Consider the following 15,321-nt stretch of genomic DNA (forward strand, 5'->3'; position numbering starts at 1 on the left):
CCGATAAAGTCATGGTACATCATCAGCCTCCACCACCAAAAGTAACAATTGCTAATTGGGAGACTTAGTGTGTTTTTTTCCTATCAATAAGATATTTCAAATTTTCCATTCTATTTAAAATATACTGTCCCATCTCTTTGTACAAAAGAATAAAGGAAATGAACTCTCACCAGAAAGACTGCTTGAATGTTAAAGGTGCTTCTTCTAGCTGCGTGTACGTGAAAAACAATTTTTGTCTTGTATAATTGTGGCTGAAAACTATTTGCTGTTTAAATGTCAAGCTTCCTCCAGAAAACAATTGGCTGCCCTGTCCTGTACTTGAGTGATAATATAATGAAAATGCTTTATTTCATTTACAGAAAATGCTAATGAGGAAGAGTTGGAAAAGATCAAGTAAGGTAACACTTAGCATGTGATCTTTCAGCTTTTCTTGTTGAGAAGCACTATCAGCTGCTTTCCCAATCTCTCTCATACCTCTTTAAACTATACCTCAGGATTTCATTGCTCTTCAATTGTTTTTTTTTTCCCCATAAACTTTAAGCAAACCATGTGATGCTTTTTAAGTAAATAGAAATCACACTGATCAATCACATCCAAATCATCCTCTTGCTAATCTCTGGTCACTTCTCGGCATCATTCGCAACATCTGGTTTCTGTTCTGTGTACCACAGGGTCTAGAAAATGCCTTTGCTCCAGATCAGGTATAAAATAATGGCACTAGGGTAGGGACAACTCCAGAGAGAAGGAAGATCCATGTAATTTACTGTTTTTGTTCACTGAAAACTGAGTCTAAGATTTTCTAAACTCAAAAATCCCTTTATTGCTACATCTTTGGAGTGTATCATGAGAAGAATTTTCCATCATTGCCTCTTCTCACTTCAAGAAATAAATAGCTCTTGGGAGTGAGAGGAGTTTATGGATCCTATAACTTACCAAGCTCTGGCTCTTCTTATAACTTGTAAAATATATAAGATATAAACTAAGCTTCTAATTTTTTCAGTGGTGGTACCACTCTTGGACACAAATAAATATCAAGATGAAACTGACTTTTGTATGACTTCTCCTTGGAGTAAATCAAAGGGATTTTATTTGTAAAAATCTTTTTTGCTCAAATTTCTGTTTTTAAAAGTTGGTATTCCTTTTGAATAGTGATTCATTTTCTTAGACCCTGGAACATGACAATCTTTTTTCTTCCATTCTGATTGAATCATGCTATTACTTAAATTTTTCTTCGATTTTGTCACTTTTATTATTGTGAATTAAGAAAATACTTATCAAAATGATTTTTTAGTTATGGTAATGTCTTAATTGCTTTAACAAGTATTTCTTACTATAAAAACTTTCTTCCCAGTTATTATAGAATTAATGACCAAAAGATAATTTGGATCATAAAAAGGTCAGGTCCACATTAAAAATCACCTTTATCATTTTAATAAAATGAAAAACATTTATTAAGGAAAATTGCTGAATATTTTTGACTTACTATTCACTATGTTTTCTACAGGCCAAAATAAAATTTCAACAGTCTTAAAGAAATGTTTGCACTGTTCATATTTGTATTACACTTTTTTCTTTGTAATTGTACTTCAGAATTAGTGTTATATTAAAAGTATATATGTTTAAAAATTCAGGTAATTTGGCTTTCTTCGTTCTGTGTCTATCTTATACTATATCTATGTAAAAACATTGTAATCCATTAATATGTAGCAATATCTCTCTTCCAGTTGTAGTTAACATGTAATGATAGAACAGGATATTATGTAGTTTTTAGTGTTAATTAGTGGGAATAATCCATTTTATTGTAAGGTAAAGGAACAAACATAAAGATTCTTCTTTAAATAGTTCATTAATTTATATTTAAATTTAATTTTAAGGATCAATTAAGTCAACATAAATCCATGTCTTTTCCTTTGATCTACAAAAAAAATAAAAATAAATAAACATCTACTCTTTACTATTTTTATATCTAAACTTCTTAGAGTTTTTCATTACTAATAATCCAATTGTACATTCAAACTGGTGAATTTTCTAGCTGGCCATTGATGACACAGAATTCCCTGTATCTAACTGCACTCATTGGGAGATTATTTTTAGTGTGCATGGTAATATGGCTTTTGGGTTTTTAGCCTAAGGGATTTTCAGTTTTATAAAGTTTAATGGGGATATTGAATGCTGTGTAGAAGAAAATCATTTGGTTTCTTTTTCCACTGAGAACATACTGAATACCTGATAATTCATTCAGTTTGTCAATGTCCCCTAAAACATGTGCCATATTCATCCATATTAGTGTTACAAGAGCAGAGTGTTAAATTCAAAATCCAGGGAAAGTTTGAAATTTCAATTACCACCTAGTCCGCTCTCCTTCACACACAATGAGGCTGCTCCCCCAATTCTTTCCTCCAGGGATTGAAGGAGGGAGGGTAATGTTCAAGTAAATTGTGCTTCCTGAGAAACTAAAGGATAAATGACTGTACCGTGTAGTTGCATGTGTTACTGTGTTGTGGAAATGCATCCCTTTTCTAATGATTTCAGCCTTCCCCTTAAAGATTCTTGTGTGAGTAAAGATTTTGCCTCTTTTATTTTGGAAAGAGAATATAATTTATTTGCATGACACTTAAATACAAGTATTTTACATTTGATAGAACTATGCTCAAAGTCAAAGGTGAAGTTTTCATATAAATAGGTCATTTTCTTCTTTAGAATCTTGGTTTCTGGGAATGAGGTCTGCTTTTTTATAGCAGGGCTTCGGTGTGCTGCCTGTCTTTGAGCACCCATGGTGAAGGTGAGATCTGAGAATTATACACTTTGTGGCAAAGACTTCAATAGAGTCAGATAGTGTTGTTAGATATTCTCTCCAGTATGGAGTTTTTCTTTGCTTGTTTTTTTCAGAAGTGATATAACCATGGAGCGGGGAAGTGCTAAATTGACATTGTTAGCTTTTTAATATGCACATCTCCACTGTATACAATTTCATCAGCTCATGGAATTTCCCATTACTTAAATATCTGCTTTTCATTTTCATTGTCTTGCCGATAGCAGATTTTTTCTGCTATGGAAATCTAATCTGTGGCAATCACATAATATGGGGTTGTATTTACTAATGAAAACAAGAGAGGTGAAGAGCCGACTTGAGGAGTAATTGCTGTTCAGGACAGACTTAGATATTATTTGGAGTAAATGTGTTACCACCTAATAATGAGTAGGAAAAAAATACACCTAAACTTACCCCTGAAAAGGAAGAATGTATAAAGTACATGCTATATTTAAATGGTGTGTTAGCCAGTAAATAATTATGAATTCCATAGTGTTTCCTCTTCTGGGGATAGTAGCATCCTTTAAAACATTCATTCTGGTTTTCCACAAGCACACTTTCCATTGTGCACATTTCTAATTCTGCCCACACTCAGCTGTTGTAGAAAAATGTTACTTTAAGAAGAAAGGGATCGATGTCTCCATAAACTTGGGCAACTGGATAATTATCCTGGTCGAAGTATTATATTTAGGTGACAAAATGCATTTTGGCAGAGAAATGGTGATGCTTTGAGTTATTGTAATATTTTATTCTTTAGAAGAAGCTTATCATTGATAATTTATTATAAGGCTAAATTATTCAACAAGAAAGTTTCATGAGCTTAGAAGAGAAGGTGTATATGAATTTTGTGAATAAATTCTGTGGGGGTCAAACAAAAAATGGAAAATAAATAATGAAATAATTGCCTCTATCAGATGGCAAGCAGAAATGATTTTATACTACATTGTGTGTGTTTTAACATAGAAGAATGAATTTATCAGTGGGTATGATAATAAACTTATGTGCTTTCAATAAATCACTTTAATTCTATGAGTAGTAACCATTGTGCTAATATAAAGACATACACATTGCATTTTCTATTCTCAACAATAACAGGTGAAAATTGTTTTAAAGAGAGTTCATCCTTTGAATAATATAATATGACTATGTGATGACATCTCATTAGCATATCTTCTGTTACTTGATGGCTTATTTTTTTAGTAATATATCTTTTTTATAAAGATTTTATTTTAATCACTTAGCATAATTTTAATGAACTATAAAACACTTTATTCACTGGTTGAATGAGGCAATTTATAATAAGACTTTTGGCAAGGATATTGTTAATTTAAACTAGAGAACACTCTCAAAACTGTAAGTCTGCAGGGCATAGTTAAACCTGACACCTTGGATGACACATTAAAAATGCATCAGTGAAAACCTCTAAGTGCTTTAATTTAAGAAACGGTAGAGAAACAGATTAACACATTTTTAAGTGTCTCACACAGTCAGACATAGTGGGGGAAAAAAGTCATTATTTAACAATTATCATGTCCTTTCTACAAAGACCTCATATCCTGATAATACATAGATGATGATCTTTAAAAAATTGCAAAAAATGAAAACTTTATTGGTCATTTACTTTCTCAACTGTGAATGACTAAAATGGCTTTTCTTTGATGTCTCATTTCAAATGATTATGCCTATGTATTTGAAAAAATTAGTTGCTTACATGTTTTTGAAGGAAAATAAAATTCTTTAAAAAATTCTTTCTATTAATTTTATCCTCCCAAATTTCTGTTATTTGGAAATGCTATAAAGTCAACGTCATAATTAAGGCTTCTAAGAGTCCACAATGCTGCAATAAACAAAGAGCTAATAGCATGAGCATTTGCATTCTAAAGGACTGTATTTTTATCTCAATTAATTACACTCCTAAAATTTGTAGTAAGTTTACTTAAAATAGAGATAGCTTAATGTCAGTAAATATTTGATTATCCCCTCAAAATACATGGAGCCATAATTAAATTTTATATTGAGATGATTTTTTTTCCTGCTGTTTTGACAGGGTTTTCCCATAGGTATAAGATATCATACATTTTTATGTATTGTAATTCATAACTACAGGGATTTCTGTAACAATGGCATTACATTTATTTGACCACTCATGTTGAATTTTTAAAATGTTGTGGGTCCTTTGGGGAGAGAATCTGGATGAATTGGCACAAAGTGAAAGGACAAAATGTAATCTCAAGCAGAAGATGGATTCCATAATGCCTGCATGCTAGCTCTAAGATGTTTAATTTGGGGTCATAGACTGGCCTTCACATTACTAATGTGTGCTACCAAGTCAGCTGATGGTTTCCCAAGACCCTTTCTGGGCTGATCAAAGGGAAGGGAACTAATATAACTTGACTCCAGGATGATGGAGCTAAGGGTTAGTTCACAGATTACATGGCCTTTTAATTAAAAGGTATGTATGTATATACATATAATGTATATCAGATATATTTAACACATATATGTATATATGTTAGATATACATATATATATACACATATGTATGTGTATATATATATTAAATTGAGTGTGACCGGGAGGAGATTTATTGGTTTTAAAGCCCCCTAAATGTTTACAATGAAATTAAATCATAATTTTGTAAGGACTGGTTGACAAGTCCTGGTTGACAGATATATATACACACACATGCATGTATTTATATATACATATCTACAAACATACACACACATATGAAACACTTAAGGTAAAATTTCTAAAAACAATAAAAGACAAAGCAAGGCCAGCCTTCAGATACAGGGTGGGTCCTCTGGGGACCTGACCTTGTCTCTCTCCCTTCAACAATATTTAAGAGAACAGTGGGAGTTGCAGGGGGATTATATTTATGTTTAATGAGTATAAATGATATGAACATCTATTTGAGGAACCAGAAAATTGTGTTTCGGTGTGCATTTCTACTTACTTCACATCGCTGTTTTCAGTGACACATCGATAGGCTTAGTCAACTTGATGGAGGCATCTGAGAGCCACAGCTTTGATAACTAGATTGCAGTCTGACCAGGAAAGTCTATGAAAATTATTTACTTATGAATTTATTCATTTTTTACCTCTTAAATGCCCAAAGAGGTATTCAAAAAGGAAATTATGCACCTATAAAAACATGCTGTGTAATAATACTGCTACCTGGCTTGACTTTGACATTGGAATCTCAGGCTTCACAATTCCCAATCTATTGTGAATGTCTTGAGTGTCATAGAATTGCTAAATTAAAATAACACGCAGTGGGTTTAAAGGCCTGTACATATTAAGGCTAACAAAAGATACCACTTTCAATAAAATTCAGTGGCTATCCTTGTTTGTCTGATGGCAAAGACATTGAAGATTTCTGCGATTTATTTTATATAGAAGGGTGAAAAATAGCATCATATTCATTTGTTACGGGAAAAAGTGAACTGTCCTTTAGTTTTATTTCTCTGAGAAAAAGAATACATGTTCTAGATTTTTTAATTTAAAATCTCATTAACTCTTAGATTGACAGAAGGTTTTTTGATCTTTGAGGAGAAATTTTCTTAGTCTGTGTTGGTTTTTTCGGGGCAAAAAATAGATTTAAAAACAATATTACCAATGGATCTTGCTACTTAATAAATTCAAAACCTCAGCAGAAATAGTTCAACAATTCACCATTCAGAATAACTTCACTTATTTTCCTTCATCAACTTGATACCTCTGGCTTTTGTTCTGTTTCCATTTGTTGTTACTTTATAATTTTAGCGCTTTTAAAATGGCACTTTCCCTCACTTACCAACCTCTTGTCTTGATGGAGACTGAAGTGTAACCAAATATCTATAATTATAATTTAGGACAAGTCTTCCCTGGGATTCTTGAAGAGTTTATTCTGCTTTTCTTGCCCTCCATATTAAAATCACCACTTTTGTTTAGAACTCATTATCGTAATTCCAGGTGTTTCATTATTATTGTTTTCTGTTATTGTTATTATTAGAAACTCTAGGGAAAAGACGGCCTTGGCTAGTTTGCTGTGAATTTTATATTTATCAGAGCTATAAATGGCAAAAGGGTCCACAGGAAAATTAACTTGTTTCAATTCAAATAAAGACCTAAATTTACATGACAATGTGGGTTGTAAAATGAAATATAAATTTTAGTTAATAATGACAGAAGTAGTTAAACATGGCATGAAAAGCACAGCCTGGGGACTTCAGTGGATCCAAATGCGACTGGTATTTTTGTTTCTCAAATTTTAACAGAGAAATGTAAGTTCTAAATCTTGATAATTAAAACCTCCCCTCCCAGCCGCCAATTCATCAATCTCATTTTGCTCTTTGCATACTAATCACATAATTAGATCATTGCCCTCGGTGTTCATCTGAGGAAGAATGGAGAGTATGGAGTTGGTGCAATTTCAGTATTAGATCACCTTAGACCACCTAAACTTTAAACGAAGTAACAATATTTTTAAATGCTAAATGGTTGTCTTAGTTGTTTTTGAGAAACATTGAGAAAAAACTCAGTGTTAGCTAAGTAACTTTTTATTGACTCTGGGGAAATTATTTGTGTAAGGAGCTTCGAGAAATAATTTCCTTCATATGATACTTGAAAATTTATCCACATTTTGCTAAGCATGCTGCTTAATTAAAAGAGAACTGGGAATCAAGATAAGAAGAGAATTGGCAGTAGAATAGAAAAAGCTGCATCTTTTCCAAAAGCTAGAATAAGGTTTCTTTGAGTTAAACAGTAGCATAGCATCAAAAAAACTGCAGTCATTCCATCTAAGGTTTGTGCCCTCACGTCCAAATGTAAGTGTATTCTTTCAGAATTTTCTCTTCAGAAACTGATACAACAGTGTGCTAAGTGTGGCAGATGAGAACCATACCTGTAAGGGTAAATGAATTATAACTCTGTAGTGATGGTAAAACCGTGTCTTAAACTCAAGACTTTTTCCCGATGACCCTGACATTAGTATGCTACCTGACCAAACCGTATACAAGTAACTTAGGAAAATGTAATTAGTTTCATTAAGAAATAGATTTCATGTAAAAAGCACAGGTAGATTGCATAGATGATCTCTGATATAATTCTAGCTAAACTTAAATTACTCAAATTGCTGCACACCCTAAAGTACTTTAGTTCATTATTATTTTCTGATATGATTTTTGGAAGGATCACTTTGAAAGAAATATATATCCTTAAGCAAATGAAATTCCATGTGACTAACAGTCAATCAAGTATTTATTGAGCACCTACTATGCATAATTAGGTATCATGCATGGTGCTGGACCACTACCATCTTAGTTGCTAACACAAAATCATGGAATAATCAAATAAATTACAAAACGGCTTCCTCTACATCACAGTGTCAAAGGCTGATGCTTTCTCATAACTGTCATCAGTTTCCCGTAATATTACCATAATTGACACCCAGAGACAGGATGCAAAACATGAAAGTTTAAAGGATGCATGTAATTTAAATGTTCTCTCTAAAACTGAGTAAATGTGCTTTTGATTTCCTAAAGGCAAATTGGTTTCACTTTATAAAAGTCTGAGGATTAAGTAATAAAATGTCCACTATGAATCCACTGCTTTGTTTCCAACTAAATAGCCACCTTTTCTTAGTTTTTGTTTATTTTAAAAATTATTTTGGGGGAGCTTCAGTTAACTAAGTAATTTATATCTTATATATTAAATGTTATATCATAAAACTAGGAAGTTTTTAGTAAGGAATTAAGCCAAATTTGACTAGGTATATGTTTATAAATAAGATTTCTGTTATCATTCTTTAAAAATGCTCTGAAGGTCTGTGGTATTAAATTTTTTTGTTAAAAGGAATGGATATTATCTGGTTTATTTCAGAATTTTAAAATATGTTTAAACAGTTCTACTTTTTAAAATAAAATGTTAGACTCAGATATATTAATCAACAACTAATAAAGAGGTAAGTATATTCTTTTAAAATTACAGAAATAATCCTCTCTAAACTTTACTACCGTTGTATCAGATATGAATAAGACAAACTTTAATTAAGGTAAAAAAATTTATTCAAAAGAAGAAAAAACTTACAGTTTATAAACATCCAAAGTGTCTTTAGCATATATAATTTTAGGGTTTTTACTTGTCTTAATTTTGCTGAGCCAATCAAGTATTCTCAAAACACCTCAAAATTTAGCTAAATATTTGTTTATTTTTAGGAACTCTCAGAAAACGAAGTGGTTGGATCTTATTCCTCTGTGAAGTCTTTCTTTTGGAGGGTAATGTCTAAATCCTTTATATTAATGTTCTGGACTTTTGGTTCTGAATAGTTATTTTGAGAGTTAAATGTGAATTAAGAAATTCCCTTTTTAAAATAGGTTCTCAGAGAGATGTATTCATTTGTCTTCTTTATTAACTCTTATTCTAAGTCATTTAGGTGACTCATTCTTCATTTGTAAAAACTAAGAACTTCATATATTTAACATATTGCTTTGAAGTCAGTTCCTTGTGGGCCCAAATTTATCCCAGATTCTTAACAATTAGAGGCCCACAGATCTTTCAGGAATATGATGGCACTGTCTAGAGGGTCCATAAAGGTTCTTTTTCCCTTCTTGTAAAATCTGTTCCATCTATCTGGGAAAAATGTACTTCTATTACGGTGATCTTGTACTATATACATACTAGTTAGTGTTTTTTCTTTGGGAAAAAAATCCTATGAATTAGAAAACAGCAACTCTGCTTTTGCTTTGAATAAAAAAAAAAAAAAAGAAAATTCCACAGAGAACTTGTTTTCAATGCCATTGCAATTTAATGTTATTTACGCTTTCATGACTTAAACATAATGAGTTCTGTCATCCTTTTCCTCTGCTTTAATTCTGCATTGTGCAAGGCGTGATTTATGCCTTTTTGCTAATGATTTATGCATTTTTACTAATGCACTCACTGCTTTGCCTTCAAAAGTTTCCCTCTTTCTTTGAATGTTCACACTTGGCACATGATTACCTAGCAATAGATACTGCAATGAAAATGCTACACTCATAGAACTTTGCCATTTTCTTTTCTTGGCTCTTAAACTGCTCATGACTGAAAACTACATTTCTCCTTTTAGAATTTTAAGATTTGTTGCAGTGTCTCATAAACAGACTGGCAGGTACTAGATTAAGTCATGCATCGACTTGACCAGTGAGCAAGTAAACCCACATCTCTTTACCTTCTGCCTCCTCCACACACACATTTTTTTTTTTTTTTTGCAGTCTTGTATTTGTGTGAGCTCATTTTAATTATTATAGCCTCTTTATTTCCTTTCAGTCTACTGATGGCTGCCTTCACTGATGTTATTCTGTATCGTTGGTAAAATAATAATATTTCCTCTTATATGTTCATGCATTATCCATGAACACACAGAGTGACTGCTTTAGAATTGTCCCATTACTTTAAATGGAAAATGGCTTTTGGGAAAATTTTTTTCTCTGTTTTCTTAAGACCCACAATTACTGTGAGCTCATATGCCAACAAAGCAGAATTCAGGGGTGTTCTGTGTTGTGTTTGTTCTGCATGCAGCAAATATGCAGCATGATCATTTTGAAGACTTGCCACCGGGACCAACTCCATAAACACTACTTTTCAAGGGTTTTCCTTTCAAATGATTTTTTTCAGCAGCTTCTTTTCACTTTCTACTTCCAAATTAGTCTTCCACTTATCAGTACTTCCCATTTGGTTGTATCCATCCTTAAATAGTCTTTATTGACCTTTCTCAATCTCTTAAATTGTCTTATTTTAGAATATCAAATATGCACATTTAAAAGATAGCTTTTTTTGTATCTGAAGCACAGTGATCTATTGTCTTTCTTCTGAGCATATATTGAGTGACAAACGAATGGAGTCATAAAAGCAGAACCTTTCGGGGTCATTTATTTTACCAATGAGGAAACTAAGGCCCAGAGCAGCGATGCCATTGCCCTGGAGTACCTAAATGGTATGATCAGGGCCAATATTTCTCTTTCCGAATGTCATAGAAATAAATGTTTTGGTGAAGACTTAAAGCACTCGAGTTCCTTTTGGGGTTGATGAATAGAGATGCGATATATAAGTAGAGCTGCTCCTTAGTTAGTCTTCATTGACAGCCTTTCAAATTCTTATTGTGTTATGTGACCCTCTCCTCCGCAGCTCCTTAAGCCACCAATGAGTAGATATGTTTCAGGGCTGTGATGTTGCTGTATTTTAGGTTTCATTTTACTAAATCAGAAAATCAGTGACCAAGTCTGCTTTAGATCAGTGTGATCTTTCATATTCACATTCAAAGGTCACTCTGATAACCAGCCTCATTGACCTTTGCCCCAGCAATGTTTGTATTCTGATGAACTTTTAGAGGAGATGTATATGAAAACAGGTTTCCCATAACATTTTCAGATATGCAGAAAACCTAACAGCTCAGATAAAACCTTACATGAAGGGAGTATGTGTGCTTTGTGAATTAGACAGAATGTGATTTGAAAGAAAAATTTAACAGCTTATTTATAAGGATTAATACATGTGTCCAGGAGACAGTACCTGAGTTACACCGAGTGAAACTAAACCTGGTGAGAACTTGCTCAACGAATGTCAGTGCTACTTGCTGTACCTTAATTTTCTTGAGAGCAGAATAATGGAAAGAAAAGTGATAAAGGGATATTCTAATTTTTCCAAAAGCATGCCATTTATAATTTATCAAAACATGGTATCTTAGGACACGAAACATTAAGCAGTGGTTATGGCAATTATCATGTTTCTCATGAGAGTAATAAAAATATGTGAAGCCAATTGGATTACTCTAAGTCAGAATTTCATTAAAGACTTTTAACTTCCCATTAAAGGATGGCAATTCAGTTCAGTTCTTTCAAATATTCAGTACATTTAAGTTTCTTCTCAGTTATCTCCATTGACTAGACATTTAGATTCTGATGACTGAGAGCTAATTGAACAATCCATCTTATGAGAGCATTGTAGTGAATTAAAGAGAGATTTTAATATTGTTTAAATGGAGAAGGCTGGGCTATGCCAAGATACCTCATACAAAAAATGGAGAATGGATCGTAATATGAAATGGGTGAAAAGGAGTGCATAGAATACAGAACAATCCAGAGTTATGTGAGAGCACTACCTTATGGTAGGATCAAACAGAAGTATGGTTAAAGGAACACCCTGCAGACCAAGGAGAAGAGATATTGCCTTTGTAAAACAAGAATATGATCCTTTGTGGAAGTGCTTACATTCTGAACAACTCAACTGTATATGACATACACCCAAGAAAAGTTCAGGTATTTCTATCAATAGGTGTGAAAGTAAGACCCTCAGGAAAAAAAAATTAACTTTTAATTTAAAGTCTCAAAAAATGTCTCTGTAAGTCAAACACAGGACTCATTGCTTCTTTACCATACTGTTGGTAGAAACCTATAGATTACTTCAGCAAACCAACAAGGTTACAAGTTATATGGTGCTTTTCTATTAGTATATATTTTGAGCAAATACAGTAAAAGCTTAAGAGCATTTGTTTGGCCACAGTTAAGTTTAGAGAGGGTAGTTAGAACATCTGAAGTAAACATAAATACTTTCCTGACAACGTAAATTGTATCAAGAAGGAGTAGAAATAGGAAAGAAGGTTTACAGATAAAAACCTGGAGAATTTCTCTAAGGATTATAGCGCCAGTGAATCATCTTCTAAGAAAAAAAGGGATCGAAGCTTTATTATTAGATGAGACACTTCAAACTAGGCTGGACAAAGCACTGGGAGGGTTTTCTGTAAAGGCAATCCTGCTTTGAGCGGATGGATGGACTGTAGAACAAATCTACTTATCATCCAGGTGCAATTCACTGGAATAAACCCAGCAGGAAAAGGGAAAGATAGAACATGCCTGTGCCTGGGATTGAGCTAATAATTGCTCCACGCTCCAAGCTTTGCAGCACAAAACAGTCATTCCAGGCTGTCATTATCTCTTCTTTGTAGTGTCTGTGGATCATTTGATTAAATAAAAGCATGTGCACCTCTGTGCTGAAGATAGAGGAAAGGGCTGCCTCCACACACAGCCATTGTAAAGACACAAGCAATGTCTTTCACTCCAGTTTCATAGTGTCTAGGTCTCATTTGGAAGGATTAGGTCGTACACAGGTTAAAAAAAAAAATCCAAAATAACAAAAGCCAAGGATTATTTGCACACAACAGGGAGAAGATTGGTATGACTGAGTGTTCCTTTAGCCACCCTTAAGTCTAAACAGACTTTTTTGGTTTTGTTCTCTGTTTTAATCAGGATCTAGAATAATAGGAATTTATCATTAGTGATCCAGTTTTTAAAGAATGCAATTAGTAAACTTTATTAACGAGAACTGGGACATAGAAGTGTTCTTAATTTGTATGAAAGATTCTACAACTTCACCACCTTTTTAATGAGACTACAGTTTGTTATAGAGTAGTTAACTCTCATATGTTTTGCTTAACAATATATGCTAGAGTTACTACTACTCAAAACCTTTTTCTTCCTTTAAGCCCTTGATTAGCCTTTCTTAGTAATCTATACCTAGGGATATATTTCATCTAAACATAAGTCAGAGTGTTTCAACAAATCCTGTACAAATTAAACGCATTTTTTGGGTTGAACTTCATAGGCTCTGTCCACAAATTGAGATGTAGTGGGGAAAATCGTCAGTTAGTTATCAGCAATCCCAGATTCAAATCTCAGACTTGCCAATCTCCAGCCATTTGGTGTTAAGTAGGGTATTTATCTGCTCTGTGCCTCAATTTCTGTACCTTAAAAACACTTGTCATGAAAAACACTGGATTATGAAAACTCCAGCACATAATAGCTGCTCAATACATGTTTACTTCTTTGTGCGATCTAACCCATCTTTCAGACTGGCCTAATTCAGTCCTCCTTGTTGATATTAGTAAAGCTGATGACTCTCATCATAATTCTGTTGTTTGGAAACTTTGTCTAGCTGCTCTAGAAGTCATTTAATACAGACTTTTAGCTCCACCATGATAACTTCCTTCCACTGTTTCCTGTTCATCTGTATCATTTTTATCCATCTCTTGCTGCTCTTGGTCTTAGCGGTGAAGGGAACTTAGGGTTATTTTTTTAGTAGCAAAGGCAACAAAGATAAGTATTGTGTGGGGCAAAATTTCTCTGTTACTTTAGAAATATCTCTTTAAAAGTTACAAAAGAGGGGCTTCCCTGGTGGAGCAGTGGTTGAGAGTCCGCCTGCCAATGCAGGGGACACGGGTTCGTGCCCCGGTCCGGGAAGATTCCCACATGCCGCAGAGCAGCTGGGCCCGTGAGCCATGGCCGCTGAGCCTGCGCGTCCGGAGCCTGTGCTCCGTAACGGGAGAGGCCACAACAGTGAGAGCACCGCGTACCGCAAAAAAAAAAAAAAAAAAAGTTACAGAAGATTCACATGTGGGATGCAGTTAACATGACTATAGTTATTGCCTGTCCATGCAACATTTATTCTTCTGGAGCCTTATCACTTTTTTGACATTGGAAACAGTCTCCAAAAATTTTGGAGCAACAGACTTGGGAAAGTTATTCTTTCCATGATTTCTCTTGCTCTGTTTCTTTTCTCTGCTACACCTACTAATAAAACCCTGAAACCACTCAAACCGGATCCATCACCATATAATCTCTGTACCTTATTTTCTTGACCACTGCAGCATTATGTTACTAAAGAAGGGGCTGGAAACTATCGTGGCATTGGCATTTGTCTTCATTGTGCTAGGAGACATTTTCTGACAGTGACTTGAGAAGCAAATACATATTTTTTTCAAATAATTTTTTTAATTTTTTTATTGTTTTTGCAGTACGTGGGCCTCTCACTGCCGTGGCCTCTCCCGTCGCAGAGCACAGGCTCTGGACGCGCAGGCCCAGCGGCCATGGCTCACGGGCCCAGCCGCTCCGTGGCATGTGGGATCCTCCTGGACCGGGGCACGAACCCATGCCCCCCGCATCGGCAGGTGGACCCCCAACCACTGCGCCACCAGGGAAGCCCCCAAATAATATTTTTTAAAGAGTGATGCTAAATTCTGATTGACATGAGGTGTTGGTAGTTGCCCAAAGATTTCCCATAGGGCTCTGATCATTCATTTCCATCCAGACATGCGGCAGGACTGCTTCTCCTGTCCTGGGCTTCTGCAGAGCAGAGCTTCAGAATGCTCATTACCAAAATGCACAAGTAAGTTCAACCAGTTTGTTTATGTTTTCTGAGCTTACATGAGCTGTGAACTCTCATGGCTGACTTACTCTTCTGAAAACCATTCCGTATCCTAACGTCTTTTATGTATATGAAAAGGGATTGAAGTCTTGAATTTGTTTTCAAGGAATAATGTACATAAACTAATATTCTGTTTAAAATGCCAGCTCACTAATTCTAAAATCTTACTAAAGATACACGTCTTTGACTAATTACCTGAGGCTTTGAAGTTTATATTATTACCTGGTGTCTTGATATTCTTTACTAAATCTGAACTTGGATGAATATTCCTTATGAGAATGGATCTCAAA

General features: G+C 34.2%; 1 protein-coding gene across 16 annotated transcripts in view; it reads left to right on the forward strand.

The window, feature by feature from the left end:
• Positions 1-15,321, forward strand: part of MCTP1 (multiple C2 and transmembrane domain containing 1) — a gene marked incomplete at both ends in the record, with an annotated part of 539,514 nt that overhangs the window by 303,181 nt on the left and 221,012 nt on the right. For 4 of the 16 annotated variants that reach the window (XM_079702735.1, XM_079702746.1, XM_079702748.1 and 1 more), the window contains 3 exons: positions 360-398; positions 9,013-9,072; positions 14,915-14,992. The exons of 4 other annotated variants lie outside the window; for them this stretch is intronic. In XM_079702735.1, coding sequence (XP_079558861.1) covers positions 360-398; positions 9,013-9,072; positions 14,915-14,992 — 177 coding nt within the window. The remainder of the gene's footprint in view (positions 1-359; positions 399-9,012; positions 9,073-14,914; positions 14,993-15,321) is intronic. 8 more of the 16 variants (XM_079702744.1, XM_079702749.1, XM_079702739.1 and 5 more) reach the window with 4 other exon arrangements.

The sequence above is a fragment of the Hyperoodon ampullatus genome (assembly GCF_949752795.1).
Source record: "Hyperoodon ampullatus genome assembly, chromosome: 4".
Classification (NCBI taxonomy): Eukaryota; Metazoa; Chordata; class Mammalia; order Artiodactyla; family Ziphiidae; genus Hyperoodon; species Hyperoodon ampullatus.